The 25,199-nt window shown below is 38.9% G+C and overlaps 1 protein-coding gene across 3 annotated transcripts in view; it reads right to left on the bottom strand.

Moving 5' to 3' along the window:
- ctnnd2a (catenin (cadherin-associated protein), delta 2a) overlaps window positions 1-25,199 on the bottom strand; it is a 246,588-nt gene that overhangs the window by 53,947 nt on the left and 167,442 nt on the right. For all 3 annotated transcript variants that reach the window (XM_039617817.1, XM_039617816.1, XM_039617818.1), the window contains 3 exons: window positions 25,014-25,146; window positions 14,404-14,617; window positions 4,912-5,098 (listed from right to left, as the gene is read on the bottom strand). In XM_039617817.1, coding sequence (XP_039473751.1) covers window positions 4,912-5,098; window positions 14,404-14,617; window positions 25,014-25,146 — 534 coding nt within the window. The remainder of the gene's footprint in view (window positions 1-4,911; window positions 5,099-14,403; window positions 14,618-25,013; window positions 25,147-25,199) is intronic.

Below are 25,199 nucleotides of genomic sequence, written 5' to 3'. Positions count from 1 at the left end.
TATTAGAGCAAAAGACTCGAGTATAATTAAATGTTTATATTACAACTCAACAAGAAATATATATTTCTTGTTGAGTTCCTGGTTTCTGCTGTTGGTGTCTAATAAAGGCATAAAAATACAACACATATTTCCACAGCCAACTGGGTAAAACAACTTACAGTTAACTTATGTACACTGTTTAATGGTCGTCATGCAGTAGTTTAACACCCTGTCACACAGCTTTATCGTCAAACCACTAGGCAGTCGATTTTCTACAAAATTAAAATACAGGATTTGAATATAATATTGCTCTAGTTTGTCAGCATATGCATATAGCCACCATTAAAAGTGTTGATTAACTTATATACAATGCTAAACAATTCATTATTATTTTCTGAAAAAAGTAGCATCCATGTGTACGTGAGAAAAATTTCACTAACAAGCTTCCTGCTGTCTGCAGACGCTGGTTTGACAACTATTAAAATATTGCTAGTTGGACATGTTTTCCACCAATTACACTGTTTTAAAAACACAAGGACGCTTATACATTTTTCATTTGACATTGATTTTCTACTCCAGGGTGCAACAGCGTACCTCGGCAAACAATCTGAGAGTCACTGATCTTAACACAAACCCCATTTCTTTTATTTTTAGTTGTTATAAAATTGGTGCAACATTCATGGGATTTACATGGACACGAGTGAATCCGAAGACAGATGGTCTTCTAATGTTGCTCAAGGAACAAATGACTACTGAGTGACTTTGTCTCAAACAGCTGGTGTGTGGTGGCTCTGCATAAATGTCTGGCCATGTGTGTATGTGTGTCATTGAGGGCACAGGCAGCAGAGGGTTCATCACCAGATGGAACACATGCAAACAAACCTATTAATACCCATGAAATAAATATGGAAACAAACTCTTTCGTGACCACGCATTTAATTCTCGATCAACCAAATATCAGTCCTTTCCTCTACGCACATCTGTGGGTGTCTGAATGGAAATGAGCTGAAAGCATTCATGAGTAGAACAAAAACACGCAAATGCATACAAATGGTGTGTGTACGGCACCAGGTAGTTGTTTTCTTTTCTTGCTTGGCTACAAACCAGCAACCTGCAGGGAGTTAAACAGCCTCTGAATGGAGGAGAAGACCTTGTGTCTGGCTTGATAACACCGTAACAAGACGGAAAACAGTGCTGGGCTGTGAAGGATTTGCCATAGTGGACAGTCTGATTGATTACAACATGCACACTTTTTCACACACTGATTGCCAAAAATAATCATTGCAAAAAGAGCTTTAAAATAGTGTGTAAAATTCTGGTGTAGGCGACTAAGAATCCTCTCAGCTAGTCTGACTGCACACGCGGTGTCTTGCATGGAGCCAAAAACAAATATGCAGAAATGCACACATTCATGCACACCAGAAATACAGCTTTGTGTGTGTGTTTTTTTTCTCTTTTCAGTGGAAACAAAGTTGCATTTACATACACATACACACTTGAGCATATACTGTACATGCAACACCAATAAGTACACATAGGTAGACACTCATGTGCCTACACAGTCACACAAACACACGAATCAAGGAGATAATAAGAGGGGTGAGAGGTCTGAAATTGAGCTGCAGGTACACTGGGACCTGAACACTGTGGTCTTATGTCACTTTAACCCTCTGAAAAGATGGTGAGATAGAAAGCTGCCCTGGACAGAAGCAGAAACACCTTCACTGCTATGTGTTAGTGTCTCTCTCTCTTATTGTTCTCCACGTCTAAATTCTCTTGGTTCGAATTTTTCCAACTTTTTCCTTTTCTGCCCTTTCGTACTCCCTCTCCTTTAGCAGCTTTTACAATTTGATCTGTAACTTTACAATGTGGAACAGCATAGTGACAGCATCATTTGTCTTCTTCCCCCGCATCTTTAGGTACCTACACACACATGCGCTCAACTTCTATAAACGATTTAGTGAGTTAGTGAGGAAAAAATGCTGAAAATCTACGTCATGTCACCAATGAAAGCTGACAACTTTTTCTCAAAGTTTTAAGGAAATCTATCTCTATTGTGGCAAACAAACAGCTAAAAGAACAAACCAAGAACCAGAAAGGATCTGAGTCTTCTGTTGGACAAATCTTTTAAAAACCCACACAAACATATTTCTCTGAACTCTAAAACTCTAAAAGAAATGAAAAACCCCCACAACCTCTGCATCTCACAGGACCAAGTTCCTACAATTAACTATAGGAGGAAACATAGAAAGATGTTGAATATGAAAATGTGTTTGTCTGTGTTTTGGATGAGCTAATGTTTTAGATTCACCACTGTTTTTACTCAGACATTCCTAAAAGTGCCTAAATAGTCAGCCGTAGGTGAATAGCATGCTTGACATGAAATGAAAACTCCTCAGCTCATTTGGCCTTAAAAGAAGCATTTAAAACAGTCAATTAATACGTATAATTTAAGTATTGCTCCCAGGATACATAGCCCATTTAGGATATAAAACTAGTCTGTGGTGCACTGTATAACTGTGAATGATACCAAAATTGACAAATATTACACAGAAGAATAACTTTATGATCACACTTAGGTACCATATAGTCTTTATCCATACAAGTACAGCTATACACACCCATATTATTTAGGTTTCCTATTAAATATATATTCGTTTTTTGTGTTGCAGCTGTAAGAACCTAATCGGTGGATAAAAAAGGTGGATATACATACTAGTTATTATTAATATTAATAACATTTAGCCATGCAACATCACCTCTCTGGTGGTGAAAGTGGGCTGAGCTAGTGCTTGAGGTTGAGAGATAAGGGTTAGATAAAGCTGGGGTCAACTCAATGCATAATTTGTATTCTGGAGAGCGGTCTGGCTCTTTTCCAGTCTGGAGTTGCTCCACTGTCCCCAGCGAGGAAATGGAGCAATGGTACAGAAAGTTGGAGGGTGTGTTAACAGAACACACTGAGGATTTCTGTTACTGGACATTTGTGCAATTCACAGTTTGCCCATAAGGAATACCATGTTTATGGATGAGGTTATTTGTAAGTGCACTTGGCTAGGCCACCCTACATCATTTTGCAATAGTATCATGTACATATGTCATAGACACGAGTGAAGAATGGAGCTGAGCTATCAAATGATGGCCATAAATGATCAGGCCTGGCATACCTATACATTTAGTGAGGCTGTACTGGAAGTGTCTGGCCCCCACTTCTTGTGGGAGATCGTCAATTTGTACCTCAGTCAGAACTTCAACAGCAATCGACAACCCTGTCACCTCACAGCAAGAGAGTCCTTTTTTCTTGTGGTCTCTGGGCCCTGTGCCTGCATGAGGTACGACTAGGTACCACAGCTTTCTTCCACAGTCCAGATACTTGCATGTTAGGTTAAACAGTGATTCTAAATTGGCCATAGGTGTGAATGCATAGAAGGTAAAGTATTTAACTGTATGACTATGTGAAAAAAGATAAAGTGGCTTGAAGTGTTGAGAGTCTAAACTGGTAAGTGAGACTAGAAAAGCACAATATTAATGCCATTCCAATCCATTCCAAAGGAGGAGGGGAGCTTGAGTGTGAATGGACTGTGTTCCACACTTCCTTTACTGAGGTTGGTGTGTAAAGCTGTGGCAATGAGGTGATTGGAGGATCCTTTCGAGCTTGGTTACCTAGTGCATTTTTAAATACATTCAATAGCTGAAATAGTGGAAGATAACCATTTGAAATAGCTCAAGAATCTTCAAAGCTGGTGGGGTGAGGGTTTAATCCACTGGTGGTTCATTGAGCACACAGCTCAAAGAGAGCTGGCCAAGTGGAGACTTTTTTTTTCAAACATCTCAGGCCTCTGTGGGGTTGGTGTTAGAGTATGTACACAGATCAACAAATATGATCAGAAACAAATGACAAACCTTCTGTGCTAGCAGCATGCAAGTGATCAAATAGTTACACATCAAAATTTCAGCCTAATGACTAATTTTAAAGATCAGACCAGTGTCGACTTTTTTCTTTAACACGTATTCAATATGAATACATATGTGGTCCAAAATAACAAATCTTCTACAGCATTTTACAGCGTTTTACTGTACTACTTACTAAGATTACCTGCAGCTATTTTTCATCATCAGCCTGACTTTTTACACTTTCATGCCAGGTTAGCAGATCTAAAAAAAGAATTATGTGATCAAAAAATATTCACTATCATGTCTGCATGCTAGGCTCTTAACAGATGTTTGGATCAAATAGATCAGCAAGGAGAAAATCTCATGTTCACAACTTAATGCTCACCATATTAAATTAAGACTACAATAACTACTCTGACACAAGTAGAGCATAAAGTGTAGGCTTTACTAACACAAGGATGGGCGTTAACGAGTACACACTGAAATATAATCGAAAAAAAGGCATATTTTCTCATACTGAGATTCACATAAACACAGTAATCATGAAAGCTATAAGTTGTCCTCCGTGACTTCAAACTGTAACAAAGAAACAATTTAGAGGCACAATGCACCAAAAAGAAAGTCAACACACAAAGGATCCCAGCAAGTGGAGGAGTTGTTTCTATGGTGACCAACACAAATTGGTGCAAATGTGCTTGAGTGAATGAACGTGAAAGAGAGCAACAAAAAAGAACAAAATATGCATGTACTGTTTGAAGTTGTGTCTATAATCGCACAGTGGTAAAGATTAAGGAATGTTTGATTTTTCGGCAAAAATATTTTCCATATATTTGACATTAGTCAGTAGGTTTATGAACACAAACACACACCTGAGGTGACTGTTGTAAACTGGCGCTATACAAACAAAACTGAACAGAACTGAATAAAAGTGGTGTGTTACATATAATTCCTATACATATAATTCTTCATAAATGAGAATGTGATATATAAAAGAAAAAGAAAACAACACCTGAGACAAGATTTTAAGTGCCTGTTGCTTACCTGAGACAGCCTGTAGCATTGCGCAGCACCTGGGAGGTATGAATGTGGAGCTTGCGGTCATCGTGGTGATTTGGGGAGGAGTCCCAGTTAGAGTGGGGTATGATGACACTATTGGTCAGAACGGCCAAGGCATCCTGGATGATTGGCATCTTCAGTGCATCACATGATGACAGGTTCCAAAGCACACCTGCATATGAATGTGTTCAGAAAATAAGAAACATTATCATATTTATGTTTAGACAGTTCTGTAAGTAATATTTTTTAAACACTATAACTTTTGCCAAGTAGCTACTATAACTATTATATCCTTAGTTTATGCCTGCACGTAACTGATCGGGTCAGTTACTGGCTCACCGATCTGCTCAGCATTTACATTTGTTCCATCTCAGTGCTGCTCTTTTCGTTCTCCATTTTCCTCTCATTCTAATTGGCTGAGGCATGAGGGTGCCTATCCTGAGTCTCCTAAAGTCTTAGGTTTTAGTCCAGTTAAAGAGGAACTGTTCTCTGAACTTAGAGGTGCGTGTTAGAAACACAAATGTTAAATGCAGATGAATCAGACATAAACTAGTCTTTAACCTACTAAACTCCCCAGTACAATGTCTGTGTGATGTCCGATTGAGCCAATCTGCCACTAAGTGAAAACAGTGTTGGTAATAGTTCAGTGAATTCACAGCCAGCAAGTGCATGCACCACACAGGCAGCACCGTTGCCCAAACCAAGCAGAACCCTTCTTGTAGCAAGAATGAATCTTAAGCAGACTACCTCCTGCTGTGTGCTACATGTGATTGCAAGCTTTGGATAATGTCCTGACCTAAATCTTCCACCATTATCCATATTTCATGTGTGGTACACACATTGCACCAAAATTTCTGTTGTATAATCTTTTAAATGCAAACTGATGCTACTTTTTAAGGCAGACAATTGGAAATTTCAAAGAATCAGAAGGAACCTTGCCAGGATGCAGATGAATTATGTATGTAAAGACACTTTAAGATTGCCCAAACAATAGTAGGTCAGTTTAAGAGAGAATCATCAAAGTATGGCCATGGTATGATCTAAGCAGCTTACTGTCAAAGATGCTGTTTGCTCATCATCATCATCATCATAATGAAGGATTGTGGAAACTGTCATAGCCAACATAGACTTACACTGACTAGATAATAGTAAGACACTAATATATAAACCACCAAGAACACTGATTGTTGATTTAGTTTTCTGTAAAGTTTTATCGACTAAATCACATTTACAAACTTTATAAATAAGACCTCATACTTTAATAAATCAAATACATTTTTAGAGCTAAAAATATTTATTCAACCGTTTCATTTTCATCAAATGAAGTTTTAAGCTCTTCTATATAAAAAAAGCGATTAACAATTATTTGATCTTACATACCTCATTAACTGCTGTGCTACAACTCTCTCCAAAACCAAATAAAAATGTGCTTGGTTCCATTCACTGTTCAGAAATGTACGTGTGAAATACATTCGGCTACATTTTGGGAGTCAGGGCAGCAAATTACTTTAAGAAATGAAAACAGCCTAAAACTTTTTTTTAACCTTGAGCAGAATGACATTGATCTCAGACACACCTTTTCAGAGCAAGTGAGGACATATTTCAGGACTGGAAATGCTAACAATAGCACCTCCCTATATTTATCACTTTTGAGTAAGCCACTCACACTTTTATTTTTGAATCTGACTCTTGGTCCTGTGAGAAAGCTCCAACTGGCATTATTTATCACATGCTGTGTCGTACAAAACGCACACAAACTTATTACCAAATTAATTTTACAGAAATGCATAAACATAAAGCCAGCAAACACAGCTGCACGGTCGTATAAATAAGCTGGACGAAAAACAAGTTTTTATGTATCCATGATATACTAAATCGCCTACAAAGACACATGGATATACAACACACACAAACACACATACACACAAATACACTTTTTTATTTTTTTGCTTCCTGTCAGATGGGATACCAGATGCCTTTTCACAGATCGGTGACAGCAGTGGCCCTGTTGGTCAGCTGTGACACACTCATACGTATCAAACACACACGTGTGCACATACACACACAGGCTACATTAGCACTGTCACATTCTAGATATGTTAGTTAGTTTGTGTCTTTCATTGAACTTTCTTACATAGCAAAAAACAATAAGGTAAAAATATAGGAACCAGAGTGACAGGGATAAATAAAATAAGAAAATATAGATATATCAGTAGCACTGGTGGCTTAAGGAGCTGAAAGACTGAAAGACCTCCTTTAAAGCTACAAGAAACTATAAAAAGCTGCGGTGCCATAGGTCATCATCTCTCGTGTATTTCGTGTCAGACTCCAGATGTTGCAGGTCCCAATGACAGATGTCGTTCATTTGCACAGTTAGCAAACAATTAAAATATGGGCACAACTCACAATATGCTGCGCCCTACAGTTCATAGAAACTGTCAGTGAGCTTAAAGGTGTCCTGTTCATTCAGTAATTCTGAGTGCAAAATCCAAAGATAAAGACTGCATCTGTTTTCTGAAATGCTAGCAAGTGTGGAAAACCTCTGTAGTTAAACCTGGCCCTCACTTATTATGTGTTGGGGAGCAAACAATTAATTAATAAAGCATATTTTAAAAAAGCATACACAATAAAATCCTGAAGTATACAAATTTGTTCAACTTCTTTCAGGAAGGAAAACTGAATTTAAAAGGTTATAAAGGTACTGAAAATAAAGAAAATTAAGGGCTAGAAAAATAAACTGTCATCTGTGGACTAATATGAATAAAGCCTCACTTAACTGATACATTTGTGGAGGCAATGGATGTTAAGTAGCAGCCAGCCTTGCATTGCCCAAAGCAATGCCAGTCTTGAAGCCTTACACTATGCTCTACTACATACGGTCATAATGTCAATCTCAAGGAAAGGGATTGGAAGAAAATGAGCCCAGAGAATAGACAAGGAAGGGCAGTGAGAAAGACACAGAACAAGCAAATGCCAGTGTTACTTAGCCAGTGGGTTAATTCTTAATTACAAATGCACAGCTGTTAAACCCAAATTAATTAATATTTAATAATTTAGACTTAATAGACCACTGCAGAAAGCAAATGATTAGATGGAATATGTACAAGACTATATATAAGTTTATACAAGAAGAAAGCTAAAAGTAGAGACGGGGAGATGTAATTGGGAATTTCAGAGAAGAGTTTGTGTGTGTGTGTGTGTGAGAGAGAGCAAGAGAGAATGAGAGAAAGCAAGCCTGAGAGGACAAGAGAAGGAGGGTGATAATAACACAATGACCTTGTATGCTGCTTGGCAGCAATCAAGAGCTTGTACTAAGGCTGTAGCATGTGAGTGTGGTAACATTTGCCTTCACTTTCACTAATCAGCCTCTTGTTTCACATCTCAACTTTCTGTCGTTCCACTTAATCCTGCTATTCACACAGGCTCTTCTCAAATCAAAGTAAAAAAATAAAATAAAATAAGGCAATAAGCTCAAACATATACAAGCACGCATACACTCTGTTGCCACCTCAGAGTGAAGACACACATTCAGCAAAACACTTGACTTATAAAGCTGGATGCCGTCAAACATCTTCTGTATTTCTCTCTGCTTCTTTCTTCCCGCGTCGGTCTATTTCTCATGTGGTAAGTGTTTTCAGTGTATGATTGCAATCAGGTTAAAACAGTGTTGTCTTTGATGAGCTGACAAGAACCAGCACTCAGCAAGCCTTTCTTTATCTGCTCGGGCCAATACATCTAAACAAACACACACTGAGACACAATACATGCTCAGGAAGCGACACGTTGATTTTCGTGCAGGCGCAAATGGACAAAAACACTGATTAAAAGGAGACACATAAAAGGATAGATGCACTACTCAGTTTTTTTCTGGGGCAAGGACATTGTACCGGCCACTGTCCAATATTCTGCAAATTTAAGGCTGACACACACACATCAACACACCAGCAACCACACTTACACAGACTTGTCTGCTCTAGAAACATAGATATGTAATGCTTCGCTAAACTCAATGTCCTTATGGGTATAACATCAAGTGACCAACAGACAGTGACATCATACTTCAAGCTTGTGTGCCTGTGAGTGTATGTGTCTGTGCTTTTTTTTCCTTTTCTCTTTCCTTGTCCTTATACCCCACCCCTCTCTGACTAGTTCCCTTTAGACATTTGACAGGCAGTTTCCTAGGAGCTGGGTGGTTTGGGGGAGAGAGGAGATGATTGCATGAATTCATGAATAAATGAGAATGTGACTTGTAAGGGAAGAATGAGACCTGTTAGGCCTCAAGTGGTGATGTTTTATTAAACAGCCTTCATTTGTGCAGCTCACTGTGAATTAGTTAGCTGCTGGGTCACAACCTGGTGATGAGCAATGCCAGAGATGACAAATTGCATGGCTGTTGTGTCTACAAAAATCTGTGAATGAGAAAACCGGTAAATAAATAAATAAAATAACATAAAATAAAATAGTGATTTTGGGTAACGTTTTCAGACAGCAGGCTAGCAATTGCTGACTTAACCCCAGAGTCATCGAACCTTCATTTCAGCGGTAGGTTTGCTGAAGACACTTGGCAGCACAAGGTAAAATCATGTATTGTGGGTAAACTGCCACTGCCAATACTGGAGATTTTATTACCACCAGAGAATTTCACAGTGAAAACGCTGCATTGAAATTTCTAGAATAACAGCAGCATTTGGAGCTTGGGGATTTAGACGTTGACAATAGAAAATATTTTATGCCTTCAAGTAACAGGAAATGATGAACTGTATTTGTGAGTACAGCAGTATAATATAACATTGTTGGGCTGTTTTTAACATAACTTTGCAACAGTGGAAAAGTCAGTCAGTCACTTCTGTACACATGCAGTTATTTTCTCCTGCATTTCTCATATCTTTTATTCTCATTACCAAACTGACTCCTGGAAACGAGTGCTTGCTTATGCAGCGGAATATACGTAAGCATATTGTTTTCATGTTCAATGCAATTCACAGAAACATGCATTGGGATATGCGTCATAGCTGAGAGAAGCCACCATGTGCAGTTTTTTATAGAGAGGAAGCGGATTAGATGGTGGTTAATGGAAGTACTGAGAAGTACTAATTATAATAATCTGAGAAGATTTGTCCAAATGGAGACTTTTTGGATACAGCTGTCTTCAGCAGTTGCTTCTCCCCTCAGCCATTTCAGAGGAGGCAGCAACAGAAACTGTAGTCATGGTCCACTGCATTCAAGGTGAGCCCATGAGTAAGGATAGCATCTCCTATTGACATCCGAAGCCTCTGCATCGACCAGACTTTGACTGACAGGCCCAGAAGCCTTGACTTCATCCTATCTACCTCACGCTCAGACCTAGGAAGCCAATAAAGCTTGTCTAAATTTAAACTTCAGAACCAACAGAGAGATAGGGTAAATAGTTAAGGGAAGGTTTTTCCAATTACCAAAAGTAACAAAAAAACAAAAATATATGCCTGATTCTGAAGAGATTCTGTAATTACAAATTAGAGGGAAGGATCAACATAGACGTAAAAGCAGAATTGGTACCATGCTGGCATTTTTTTGAGTTTGCTTTTTGACAGCCATGTCTATGGGCAGCATAGGGTGACACAATCCGAGATGAATCTCTCCGAGTGACAGTCATTGTTTACTTTCAAATTATTTGGCCATCGAGTAGAATTACAGGTTAGACTTTGAGTAGAATAAAATTTGACAGAGCAAAACATCCGAGAGCAGAGACACTAACGTGTAGTTACAGAGCATTAGCATCATTAGCTCTTCCGTAACATGTTTTAACAGTAAAGTTTTCAGCACTGATCTACGGAAAGAGTTGCTATAGAGTCAGACAATTTCATCTGATAGCCTCTCACCTCAAATACAGTGCAACAACCTTAGTTTTGTCCAACAGAGCATGGATTATAAGTCAGTGAATATGGTCCAAATATTACAAGAGTCTCAGCCATTAATCTTCCCAGTTCACAATTTTTTGACACGTTCTCTCAAAAAGGGTCACCTGCCTTTAGCCCTTCATTTTTGTTCTCTGCTACAGACATACTTCATTTTTACATTTTTATTTTACAAAATTGAGGCTGAAAACGTTTAACTACACAAGCTCTGTCACACAGCTTTTATTAAAAACTGCCTTAAACTGGTAGGATTGTGTCAATGGCCAGGGCAGCACAAACCACCACTTACAGAATTAACTAACTGTAGTCATTCTGTGTATTTGTGACAGACAACATCAACCTAACTGAATTACAGAATAATTATGCAACACTTCTTAGAGGTGAATTACAGCAACAGCAGGGTGTTACGCGAGGCAAATTAAGACAGACTTCAAAATATGGCTGTACTGTCGTGAAAGCATTTAAAATGTGGAGTTTGATGCCAAAAACCCAGAGGAAACAGACAACAGGGGAGACTCATGCATGACACTGAATCACAGACAGGGAAGGGCAAAGACAGGAAGAGTCAGGAAACGGGGGAAGTAGAGATAGAATTTCACAGTGCATGTCTGTTTGTGTGAGATGACTATTTATAAAAGTCGGAGCTCAAAACATGATGCAGTATGACTCGCGGTGAATTTTATTCACTGGTTAATCTGCTTACAGACCACAGACATTCCTTCCCCGAGCTGTTTTCTGTATCTTAGTCTCTCCAGCACGTTTGTATCATCACAGACATGTATACCTTGGGATCATCAAAAAAAAAGGCGGCTTTTTGTGATGACATTCTTACTTCTTTATCTGGAATATAAACAAACCTCGTTTTTTAGCGCAGCAGAGATTGCCTGCCGCCACACAACCTGTTATGAGGATATCATTAACAGTGAAAAGGTTCCAGACTTCCTTCCTCCTTCTCTACCATTCTCTAGCGAGCTGTTATCGATATCTCGGGGGTTTGTAAAAGGACAGAAAAAAACTGTGCACTTGCTTGCTAGCTGTCAGCCTTATGATCCACCAGGTCCTCTTCCCCCTCAGAGAGCAGGTGACCTAGTGGGATGGATTTTTGAGTGTGTGATTAAAGATGAGCTCTGTCTTGCTAAATAACAATGGAGACAGAGGTCAAATTAAGCATGAGGGGGCCCTACTGACTTTAGTTCAGTATTCTGTGTGAATGCGCTTTATGGGTATTTTAGAAGGTTTTGTGTATTTTTGTGTTTGAGTCAATGGGTCTGCTTTATCTCTGAAACTGTTAAATCTACTTGTATGAGCTTGCACATATCTCTCTTATCTCAGGACTAACCAGGTGTAACAAAGAGGCCAAATGTAGAAAAACAATGGTGAGACAAGTGCAGATACCCGCAGTCCAGCTCAACATGAAACAAACGTGGAATCACATAAAAATCCAGCGCACACACAGACAAAGGGGAAAAAAAAGTGTGAAGCGAGCAGACATGAGATAACAAAAGATGCGAGTGAAGGACAGAAGACGAAAGAAAGGTCTTGGCTCTCTCATGTTTTATCACAGGAATCGATGTACAAGTTGCTGGTGAGAGCTGCTTATAGGAAATCTTTTAGGCTGCTAACATTCAGATCCACACTTATGACAATTCACAGTTTGAGCTGCAAGATAATGTAATGTACCTTTTGTGCAGCTGAGGATATCATGAGAAAATTCAAAAATAGATATGGTCCTATATAATCATGCATTACATTAACATAATGTATAAATCTTACTCTGTCTGTCTATGAACTCTTCCTACACAATCAACAGTTCACCAGACAAAAATAGCACATGGGTACATCTCAGTAGTTCTACATAATATATATTAGCATATTTTATTTCTGAAAGTGGAGAACTCAGCCAAATTGTGTTGTGGCTAATGTGACTGCATCAAAAAATGTCCTTAGTTAAAGGTTTTAATTTGAATGAGGGAACTACAAAAAAAACCTGGCAGCTCCCAGTGCTGCCTCTCAGCCTCCTCATAGATGCACGTATCATATTAATGTAAAAATCCTAGGTGATTTTTAGAAAAGTTGACCTCTGACCTTGAGGTCAAGGCCACTGGGATTTGAACTCATCTGAGGCTTTAAGTTTCTGTACCCATGGTATGGACTTAAAAACGTCGTCTCATGCTCGAGTTATCACATTCACAAACTTGGGCGTCCAAGCTGGCGGGATGACAATGCCCCATCAGCCTTTTACGGGTAAGAACCCCCTGTGTGTCATGGCTGTATAAGCATAATTCACACAGACACTATGTTTTATCAATATTGCCTTTCCTAAGACTGTAAAACCAGTGTCATACTGGAAAATAACTAGCTGACCACTGAAATTCCATATATCCTAGATGTTTGCTTGTGTGTAAGCACAAGCATCTATGTGCTTCTTTTTCTTTTAAGCAACAGGGGTGCAGTGTTGTGTTACTATTTGCTACTCCTCTAGTAGAATATTAAATTCTCAGTAGGAGGCATATTGGAAAAAAAGATTATATCAGCTCAAATGTGTATTATCTGTGTTATTATCTAACACCTTATGTGGGTGTTTAAATTTAATCTATACATTTTTTGCCTAAACATATTTGAATGTGTATTTGCATGAACGCTTGTATGCGTGTACGTTATTAAGTTTGTGCGTGTGGGTGTATGCACTGCTGCAATGTGTGTTTCAACTGCACCAGCTAGTTTGTAGTGTTCATTCCCTCAAGGTTAAAACAAGAGTGATTCCTGCTACAAGTTTGGGGCTTTATATTACACTTTAAGCAGGAATTTGAATGCAAGGTGGGCATATTCACGTTTTTATCATTGCAGACATGCAATGATAATGCAAACAAAAAACATATAACAACCCCCCCCCCATAAACATGCACTGCATTACACGTCTTAATAAAATATGTCAAAAGGGACACTTAACAAAGCATCTCTAAGAGTAAATAACATTCACAAAGATTGTTGGCATTCTTTGCAAGAGTCATACAAGTCATGGCTGCTGAGGACAACTGTGACTGAATGTTATCATTCAAGTGGAATGTGAAATAGTTGTGCACGTAAAGAAGATGAACAGCCTTGGTTTGGTGAATAGTAAAGTTTTCTGAAGAACACTAATTCACTAAAACTTGAATGTATGAAGAACTACATTCACTAACCCAAAACGGTTACAGGCGCTGTCATGGCCAACCGAAACTACTTAAGTCACTAAATAAGAAGTAAAACCACAATTAGACTAACGAATGAAAGACACATACAATATCAATACCAACAAAAGACAGAAAGAAAGTTTTATTTTTTTCCTTTTGCTGGCTGAAAGATTCTTTCCTAAAGCAGCTTTAGTGTAGGTGTGTGTGGTATGTAGAGCAGCTTGACAGATCCTTGCATCCTCACATATCAAATTCTATCCACACATTCACATAAACATGGGAATTGCACACACACACAAACATATTCCATTAAAATTTCTCCCGAGGCCATAAACAGAGCCATGCTGGAAAATAACTGATATACTGTACATGCTAGGAGCTGAAGTAAAAATTTGTCACAGACAGCGTACCTGTGACTAGCTCTCTGATTTCCACATCTCCGGTCTTCCTCAGCAGGCGGACCAAGGCAGGAATCCCCCCGCAGTTCTTCAGGGTTACTTTGTTCTCATCATTGGCCTTGCCATACACCAGGTTTCTCAAGGCTCCGCAGGCGCTGCGATGGACCTCACTCATCCTGTGGTCCAGTAGATCAACGAGCAGCTGGATGCCTCCCTGTCTACGGATCTGAGTATCAAAGAAATTGAATCAATCAAATCCGTTGTAAATGAATAATATATATTAATAAAAATCAGCAGCAAGAAGTATTGTAGAGAATATCTTTTTTCAATGCTGAAATTTTAGTATCTTGTACTCCTGATGGCTGGTTATTTATCTATGCAAGTAGCTACTTCATACACAGTGTGTATAATGTGTGTTTGTGTGCGCATGTGTGTATATAGCCTCCAGTGTCTGTCAGTCCTGCCAATCAGATTAACAGCACAATGTGGGCTAATTAAAGATACTAATGACTGGGCTTTAACAAAAATGACACTTAATTACACTGATTAGGGAAGAATAAGCTTGCTTGTGTGTGCCTGTATGTTATAGAATCTGCACGTTACCCGCCACTTTTTCTGTGTGGTTGCCCTCCCTTCTTAGGTGTTTGTTTCCTTTTATCACATTTTTTTGCATATGATAATTGATATGCATGAACAGTTCACTTATGGATTGGAAAACTAACATTAAATTTTTATCTTAATGACTAAAAGATGAAAGGCAATCATGGCAGCCTCCACAGATTCAGTGACTAGTGGTTGTTTATTCTTTTTAAGGAGGCGTGTAACACACACATTCCAAAACCATGCATCTGTTACCTTGATTTATTTTAAATGTGTATATGTGTAATAGCAGGAAAAAATTAGATTAATTGAACACTTCTGTAAACTGTACATGAAGACTCACCTAACTGCACAGCAAATCTGTACCCAGCTACACTGCTTGCCTTGTGTCTGCTACTACTTTTGCCTTGTAAATACACATAAAGAGAAACATGCTTGGCCACAGTTCGAGAAATAAACAAAGCAAATCAGTTTAGATTTATGATTATATCTCGATTCTGTGAGAGGGCGAGGCAGTCAGGACTGTTAGCCCAGTAGGGATCACAATGAGGGCACTCTGGCGTTACACATAATGCCTTCCCCCCATGGCGCGACACATATTGCTCTCTCCCTATGCTGGTGGTTTTTAAACCTCCCACATCACTTCTCCACTGCAGGGATCTTCATCAGCCTTAGGGGGCCAAAGAGCTTAAATCAGCCTGTGTTTGGTCCAGTCGACAGGGGTGTTGCGCTAATCACTAGAAACAGGCTGCTGAGATCTCCAGGAGACTAGTCGAAACAAGGATGGAGCAACTAGTGTGTGAGACAGAGAGAGAGAAAACGAGAGAGAGAGAGAGTGTGTCGCTCATGTTTCCACTTTTATTTAATCTCTTGAGCACTGCAACTGACAGACTTACTCAACCAGATAACTCCAGTTTTTCACAGTTAGATGCATATTCAGACTTTTTGAAACCCTTTAATATTTTTCAGCACGTTCTCCTCCAAACATGGGACATTAAATATAGAAAATAATTCATTAGTAATGCCTGCTTCATTGTGAAGCACCAGATGGATGGATTTTACTACGCAGACGAGCAATAAGACATGAATGGACTTCCAAGGCTTTTTTTGTTTCAATTTTTGGCTCTAGCAATACCCGTACTCATACTTTTAGCATGATTAAGTCAAAAATAGGTGTGCATACAAGTGCAAGCAAAAACCAATGATAATAAAGATGCACATAAGAAGAGAGAAAGCAGGAGTGAGGGTGACACAAGAAAAAGAAAGCATGAGAAATGGAGGGCAAAGAGGATGTAGGTGTTTCATGACACAGCAGGAGTTTATCGAGCAAAATGACTTTGCTTATCTATTCAATTAAAATGGATTAAGGAATGCAGTGAATGGCAAAATAACCTTGCTAGATTGGCCATACAATTTCCTCAACCTGATTTGCTGTCCCTCTTACACCCTCTAGTCCTCACCTCTGCTCTTCTTCCCCTCTTCCTGCTCCCCTTTTCTTTCCCCCTTGCTCATTTGTGCACCTCTCCCTGTTTATGTTTATGTCACACTTAATCTGTTATTCCACTTTGTATTGCCTCTGAGCTACATACAAGGCTTGGCAATACCTCTGTGCCTGTTCCTCATGTAAAGAAGATTAGAAGCGCTGATTGATTTGTCTTTGTCTCACGCTCTTCTGCGGTGGACACGGCTATTGGTAACCCATAGCGACAGTTTTGCCGTGGTAACGGTTAGCAGTGGTGACAGCTGAGATTGTGAGAATCAGAGATGCTGCCAGCATAAAAGCCGGCAGTGGGAAACACGGGTGTCACGCACCTGAGACGGTGTCACGTGACGCTTAACAACTGTTTATGACTAACCACATATGGAACTTCAGCATTAACCACTAGCTCCAGACAGGGTGCATGTGAGCAGACAGAGTGGAGATGTGTCACACCTTTTAACCGTTTATGTATTCACACACAGAGGCAAGCATACACACATACAAGGGGTTGTGTTGTCTTCACTTGACACTTAGCCTAGGGCTAAGTGCAATTTAGAGCCTTCCAACCTTTGGTTAATTGAGTTTTTGGCCCAGGGCTAACATTTCCCTCTTGAGAATTTTAAACTGGGCCGAATAAACCATTAACCTATGGCTACCTAATATTGTTCTGAGGCAGGGACACAGCTAATTCTCATAGAGTTATCAGCATAAAAATTCACTGCTGTGAAAATGTACTGTAACAAATATACTGGAGGCTTTGTTGTATGACGAGGTAGCTAACAGAGACAACAGAGCAAACACTGTTCCTCACAGCAGCAATGTATGTGTTATTAATTAGGTTGTGCCCAGGACTTAATAATACTACCTTAAAACAGATGTATATTAACTTTGAAGGATATTTCTCTCTTTTTGAAAGCCAATAAGAGAGGGTAGCTCTGTTAGGCAACTTAATAGAAACCTTATAAAATGTTAACACTTTGAACCACATACCTAAAGCATACAAATCTGACACATTCTTTAAAAATGAGAGTGAATTATAGAGTAAAATATTTTTAATTAAAGCATGTTGCTGGTACTTTTGCAACACTTACAGTTAGGTTCATCATTTTAGGACAATCAAAATGTGATTAAAGTGTCTTTCAGCTTTACTTCAACGGTTTTAATAAAAGTATTCGATTACTGTTTAGGAACTGCAACCATTTTCAAAAGGAATGCAGCAGCCAGTTCAACAACATCAACAGGCTTGGAAGTCCACAGATGGCAAATACAGTGGTTGATTGCAGAATTCTTTCCTTGGTTAAGAAAAATCCTTCACAACCTCTAACCAAGTCAAGGATATTTTCAAGGACTCTCAAAGTCTTTAAAGTTGGCTCAAAAGATGCCTTTATGAATGTTAACGGATAACTTACAATAAGGTGCAAACAACTGGTTACAGTCAGTAACAGAAATGCATTAAACTATGCCAGAAAACATCTAATAGATAATGGCCAAAAACATACTGCAAAAGCAACACATGAATTTCTTAAGGCAAAGACATGCAGTAGCCTTCAATGATCAGATGCCTGAACTGAACCCACTGAACCTGCACGAAGAAACACTCCCCAACAAGCAGCATTTGAAGGTAGCTGCAGTAAAAGCTTGGCAGTGACAGAGCATCTCAAAGGAGGAAACACAGCGTTTAGTGATATCCATAGGTTCTTGCTAAATCCCTTGAAGTAAAGCTGAAAGTCTGCACTTCAACTACACATACATACAGTTTGATTTAAAACCAACTTATTGACCTAAATGTACATAAGGGGGAAAAGCTAAGTGGAAAATACGCTGTGAAGAGGGACAGAAACATATACTACTGCTGCAGTATCATTAAGAATCATTTGCTGCATTTCTCATCTTCCACATTCATGTCTACTGAACAGATATTTACAGCATTTGCAGAGTTCACGGCCTAAAAATCTAAAGCCTGATTCTTTTGAGGCTGAGAAATGACAAAGAGTCAGGGGTCACATTCGTCCCCCATCAAGCCGCTTGTTGGATAAATGGATATTGATATGGCTGCAACCTAAAATGAATTACTGATGTAACTAAAGCTCAGGTTGAGACTGTGAGCCTGTGTTTTGCATACCCAAAGGAAATCTATTAGCTGCCATGTCAACGGTTCTGTTTTAATTCACTATGTGTGAAATATACAGCATATAACTGGTTGTAGGTGTGAATTTAGTTATGCGTGTGGATGATACAGCATTTGTACTGTGTATGTGTCTAAAGATGCTATAAATGATGCTGAAGATGAATTTGGCAAGCTGCCTCTGCAGTCTAGGCTGCAGCCAGACCTCCATCTACCTTATCAAACACAGATACACACACACACGAAACACAGCCTCTCTCTCTCTTTCACTTTCTGTATATTTGACTTCTCTTTCCTGCTCGCAGTATTTGTGTAGGAAAAAGAAAAATATCCATACATATAACCATAAATTAAAACATGCTCACACTGACACATCTAATCTAAAATGTCCACTCATACCTGTGTTGAAACAGGTGTACACAAGCACATATAAATGTCATCAACCAAGAAACAGAACATTGTGTCACTCTATGTACCAGTTCCAAGATATCATAGGGCAATATTTTCTTGTTTTTTCGCCAATATTTTTCTTCTTTCTTTTTAAAAACTTCTTTTTTCTGGTTTCTGTTTCTATCTTTCCACTTATATTTGCTGCTACAGAATATCTCTTTAGCAATGAATAGGAGCCGTGCTGTGGCTGTATTCAGCTGCTCAATGTGACTGAAAATAAGAATAAGAATATAAGCCTCTTAATCCAGGGTCATACCAAACAGCTTTAAAAAGCATCTACTTTCACATAGATGTCACTGTATGTCTCAAGAACCAAGTAGGTACTACAATGCAGGACTTCCTGTACATTATCTTTCTAAAAAAAATGCTTTAATATATACATATAATTGTATATAAAGTGAGGCAGGAAATCACAACTTAATGCAAGAATATTTCAAATGACAAAAAAATCATAATGTTCCTTTTCACTACAGCCAAAAAGAAGAAATCTTTAGTGCTGTCAAGTAATGTCTTAAATCACCTGCTACAACAATACAAAACAAAATAGTAATTATTTTGTTAGAGAAGCTGTCAATTTCCTAAATACCAGTAGTGATTTTGGAATGACACACACAGATTAGACACTATAAAATGAATAGACAGTTATAAAAAGCTGTGATTTCAACTTTTTGAATTTAATAGCCAGTATAATTTCTGGAAAAAAAAAAAAAATACAGAGCTCTGAAGTAAATCAGGGAGCAAAAGAAAATCTGGGAAATGTGACTCGCTAAAACCATTCACAGCTCATTGTCCTTCAGTAGTCTGCCAAATTTGAGCAGCAGAAAATAAAATGTAGAAACTGTGTCTTTGTTACACAATCTAACCTTCAACATTGAAAACAAACAAAACCGTGACCTTAAATGCTAACGAAATATATATTCTACTACTCCTGTCAGGATATTTTTGTAAAAATATAACATAAACACACACTTGTAATCATGCAATGCACTCATCCTGATATAGGCCTGTCTACTTCCCTGCTGGCTGATTGGAGAAGTCAAAATGAACAAATATAGTGGACAAAAATCCAGGAAGTTAGCAGTGCCATTATGTTTCCTCTGGTTGAAGAGAAGAAGGGACTGTCATGGACAAAACTCCATCAAATGAAACCTCACCTCTCTTTTGAAATTACAGGCACAGACCAGGTAAAAAAAAAGCCCATGTGTGTAACTGGATTGAAGTAATGCTAATCAACGTACGCTCCTGCTGGTCTTTGTCTATGCTTCAAAGCGTTAATAACACATTTTTCTTTTTGTCTGCTGATAAGCAGGAGAGAATACAATTGACAATTTAATGCCACTTCATGTGTTTGGAAGCCTTTGTAATAAAGCAAAGATACTCATACAGACCTTTTAAACTCTCGCTTGTTTAAAATGAAAGAAAAAAGTCACTTTGTTACAACTCTGAAGATGAGAAAAGATACATAACTGATTTGTGCAACAAAAGAGAATGTTATTAAACATCCAAGCTAATCACAATGATACTAATAGTAATGAAGCAGTGACATTATGATCATTTATTTTAAATTTACCTTTGACTGAAATGAATTGATTTAAAAGTCCCATATCATGAAAATGAGTTTTTATAAGATTATGAGATTGTCAGAACTTCAATGTAAAAAATATGAGTTGTGAAAACCTGGAGGAAGTAAGAATTTTCTTCTGTTTCTATGTAAAACATATGTAACCAATAGGAGTTGAGCTAAAAGTTGTACCATAGTATGCTGCTAATATGGATGTTCAAAATACTGCTCTGGAGGTTCAGCAGCAAAACATCTCGTAACAACAACAACAACAACAAAAATCCCAATTAATTTAACCGTGGACTGTATTTAAAGCAATTTTAAAGCTCGCAGAGCTTCTTTGACAGGGACGACTGTTGTTCTGGTTAAAGCCACTGAACTCTAAAAGGTAATTTTAGCTGGCAGAGGACCGCTTTCTGCCTCATGAGTTTATTTTGTGTGTGTGACTGGTATTTTAACACGTTACTTTTGAATCAGACTAATGTGTTAAACACTGGAGTCACCCAGCAAATCCCAGCTTCTCCAAGGTAAACTTTGTGTGTGTGTGTGTGTGTGTGTGTGTGTGTGTGTGTGTGTGTGTGTGTGTGTGTGTGTGTGTGTGTGTGTGTGTGTGTGTGTGTGTCAGTGGAGTCAGTGGAATGCGACAAGCGTAATGGCTCTGGTGAAACATCAAATAATGGCTGTATGGTGATGTGAAAAAAAACAAAACTTGAACTAACCAAACTAATACTTTTATGTTCTCCTGTCACCTGAACTAAAAACTTGATGAAACACTAATACAATCTTGCTATTCTTTAAAGGCACTAATGTACTCAGCTCTGGAAAAAAAGTAATGATAAAGCTAACTATGAACAACAGAAACTTTAAGACTTAACTGTTTATATCTGTTTGCTTCTCTCTGACTCTCTACGCTCGTCCTATATTTTATTACAGCCGAATTCACTATAAACACACATCTTTAAATCTATACAGTCTTTGCATGTACATATTGTTATGTCCCTGTTGTCAGACAACAGAACAACTATGAAGTACTGGATTTAATATGGCCACTACAATACAGGGAAAAAATATTAACATACTCAACTTATTTACCAAGCAGTTACTCTGAACTGAAATCTCGATTCCTGTAATTTCAGTGTTATCTGACAAAATTTGCATTCACATAAGTTACAAACAAACTGAGAGTTTGGCTGTATTTAAGTAATTAACAGAGTCTCATTCAGGTCTGTATCAATATGGGTGTAGTTTACTGAAATCAAGCTCAAAACCAGAGGTACAAAGGTATGGTTTAAAAAATGATTAGGATCGAAACTTGAAATACACATAATGGCAACACGCATTACCAGTAGTATGTCTTAAAGTGGTAAAATGGGAGAAAAAGCGGACCTTTAAAGGACAGCTGACCAAAAAAAACCCCAAACAAACTAATATAGTTTTTTACGTGTTGTGGATCATGAGTGGGTGATGAGGAGTAGGGGCAGTGCATCACCTCTTGATAGTGACTTGTGCAATTGCCTTGGACTTGGTCTCCAGTGGTCTCCCACAGTCCCCGTTCCTGACTAACATTATTAGTGTACTATTAGCCTTGTATGGAGCCAAACACTCTACGTGTGTGGCACTGAGCTGTAGTCTTTCTTGTAGTCAAAGCTCAGGCTGGTCTATCTGGTCTTACAGTCCTAGTGTAGTGCTGTGTTATCCAGGAAATGGTGCTTTGGTGTAATTTACAATGCCCTACTACGCCCTAGGCTGTGCTCATATATTAACCCATGTGCCTCATGTGATTCGTGTCTGTTGCTATGATACCTGGGTCCAGCTTGCATGTTGTGGAGAGGCAGAGGTAATCGGCTGGTAATTTTATGGTGTTGTACCATGTTGGATTGTTCTTCCCTGTGTTAGCCAGTCCAAATGAGTACCTGCTGTTAGTAGTCCCACTACTTCAATTTGTACTTCCACGCATTTATGGAGTGGTGTTCTTCTTTTCGGCCAGCAGGTGTGGATCATGCTAAGTCCTGGTGCTGTCCAGCTCTTCATTCCTCCAACAACAACTCGTTGAGGGATGTCTGCCTTTGTGATGCTGACTGGCTCTTGCTCTGGGATCCACTTAATGGTGATGTTATGTGCGCCTTTTTCTCCCAGATATTCTTCTGGGAGAACATCTTCAGCTCTGGTGGGTCTGTCCTAGTTGTTATCCTAGTCTGTCCTATTATTCTCTTGCAACTAAGTGTACATCCTGGTAGCATACTACAGGCCACTCGTATTTTTCCTCCTCCGTCTCTGGTGGTATCTCTTCAGCCAGAGCTGCAACATTCGTTTGGCAGTTTCTAGAGCCTCAGTTATGGACCTTCTACACTTCACTTAACCAACTAATATCCTTTGAGCTTTTCTGATTTTAAATTCCAGCCTTCTTCTCCACAAAGGGCTTTCTCTACACGCATTCTTGATCATATACCCAGGTCCTTCTAGGATTACTGAGGCAGGGGTATCTATGAGCTCTGTGGTTTCAGTGATACGAGTAGTGTGGATGGTGAGCAGAGCGGTGATCACATCTGCAATAATCTCCTCTGATCTTTGTCAGTGAGCCGGGGGAGTTGTGCCCTTGGTTTGGTGGCTACCTTGAGTCTGGCCACAATCCCCACAGGTCAGTAGTTTCCTCTGTTACTGCAGGTATCATCGGGTTCAGTTACACTGCTCTCTTCTATCAGAGTTGGCTTATTATGTTCATACAGCTCACTATTCTTCCCATTGTACGGTAGCCTCTGGATCTCCAGCTTTAATGGTAGCTAGCTGTCCTCTACTGATGTTATAACATTGAGCTACCAGGTGTTTCTTGATCAGTGTGGATGCTGGTCATCTACTCACCCATAGTCCTACATGATATCATATTATATCTATCTATATCTCTGTCTTTCTATCTATATCTATATCTATATGTGTGCGTGCGTGTGTGTTTGTGTGTGTGTGTGTGTGTGTGTGTGTGCGCGTGCGTGCGTGTATGTGTACAAAAACACTACACTATTTGGCTTCAATATAGCAAATGGATCTTTAACTAAATTAATGTCCCATATCTGGCTTAGTGATCGTCAATCAACTTTGTTTTTCATTAAAGACTATTTAAGAAATACAGCTTAAGGCACATCTCACTGTGTTTCTTATTGCATCATATTTCACACGCTGCATTGCTGTCATGTGCATTGTGCACATGTGGAAAAGTGGAAATGTATCTCGTGTTTGCAGAGAATATAAGTGTGTTTTTGTTTGATTCGATCCAAAGTACTGGCTGAATTCTCTTTTTGTGTAAACAGTGTTTAGCCACGCCTTGGACCCAAAGCATGACAATGAAACAGACTTGATGAAGCCAGGCCAAAGAATTCACTGTCAACGTAATGTTTTTTCACCATTGTTGGACACCTCTATTCAGACATAATTGCACCCATTATAAAAGACATGAGCACTTAGGTTTCTTTCAGAGCTGCATGGGTGAGGGGAAGGGAGAGGAATCAAGTGTGATGTTTTCGCATGTAAGTGTGATTGCATTTCTGTATCCCTGCGTGTGTGTCTTTGTGTGGGTGGGTAAGTGGGTCGATGTGAATGAAAATTAGCCGCGTGCATGTTTACATGTTTAATTGCCTTTGATTTGCAGAAGGTTAATATTAATTTTTCTGTTTTGTATTGTTTTATGTCTATTTGCATATGTGCACACATTGTGCTGACGCACATCACTTTACATTTGTGCATGAATGAGCATTACAGTTATATGGTATCACTTTTCATTAGGCTGCAGTTGCAGCTATTGACTGTTTCCACTGAAATTAATTTCATATAGAAAAAAAATGTCAATGTTCTCAACCGCGTGTACTTGTAAATTGATTCTGAGGTTATGTAGACTGTGGAGGGGTGTGTGAATTTGTGTCTGTTGAGGGAAGAGATGCAGATTTGAATGCATCTGCAAGTGCCAATGCCACTGTTTTAGATTGCCACTAGCTTTATTAAAGGGTTTATTAGAGTGTTTCAAAGGGGCTTCACCGCAAAATTAGTTTTGAGAGGCAAACCTGCTGCTTCGGGACTATTTGAGCTTCATTGCCTCAATAAATACAAGTCAGTAGAAGGCACATCTTAAGAATGGTGATTGTGGCAAGCTTTATCAAGCAGAACATCAGTGTGAAACTGGTTAGCTATTGCACTATTTCTCAAAAGCTTTCCTCTGAATAGTTTTGACAGCCTGTTCTACTCACAAAGTATTCACCTGTTTTTTATACGCATATTTTGATGGCTTTCATTATAAAAGTTACAATCATTCCCTTCTTTGCAACACTGATTTTAACCAAATTCTCACATAATACTAAACCTGCGCGACACACTGATAGACACAGACAAGGACATACATGCACACACACGTATACACAAACCTCAGCTTTGATCTTGTTGTCTCCAAAGCAGAGATGCTGTAGGTAGGCTGCAGCATTGGACTGCACCGATGGGAACTGGTGCTGTAACATCTGGATCACCTCTGGCAACTCTGGATCTCTCCACCCAAACTCTCTGCAGAATGACATACGGAGACACGTTTATTCCTTCAGCAGGTTAACAAAGCT

Source organism: Oreochromis aureus, linkage group 9 (assembly GCF_013358895.1).
Source record: "Oreochromis aureus strain Israel breed Guangdong linkage group 9, ZZ_aureus, whole genome shotgun sequence".
In the NCBI taxonomy this organism is placed as follows: domain Eukaryota; kingdom Metazoa; phylum Chordata; class Actinopteri; order Cichliformes; family Cichlidae; genus Oreochromis; species Oreochromis aureus.
Note: the sequence above shows the minus strand (reverse complement) of the source record. Positions and strands in the feature narration are given on the sequence as shown.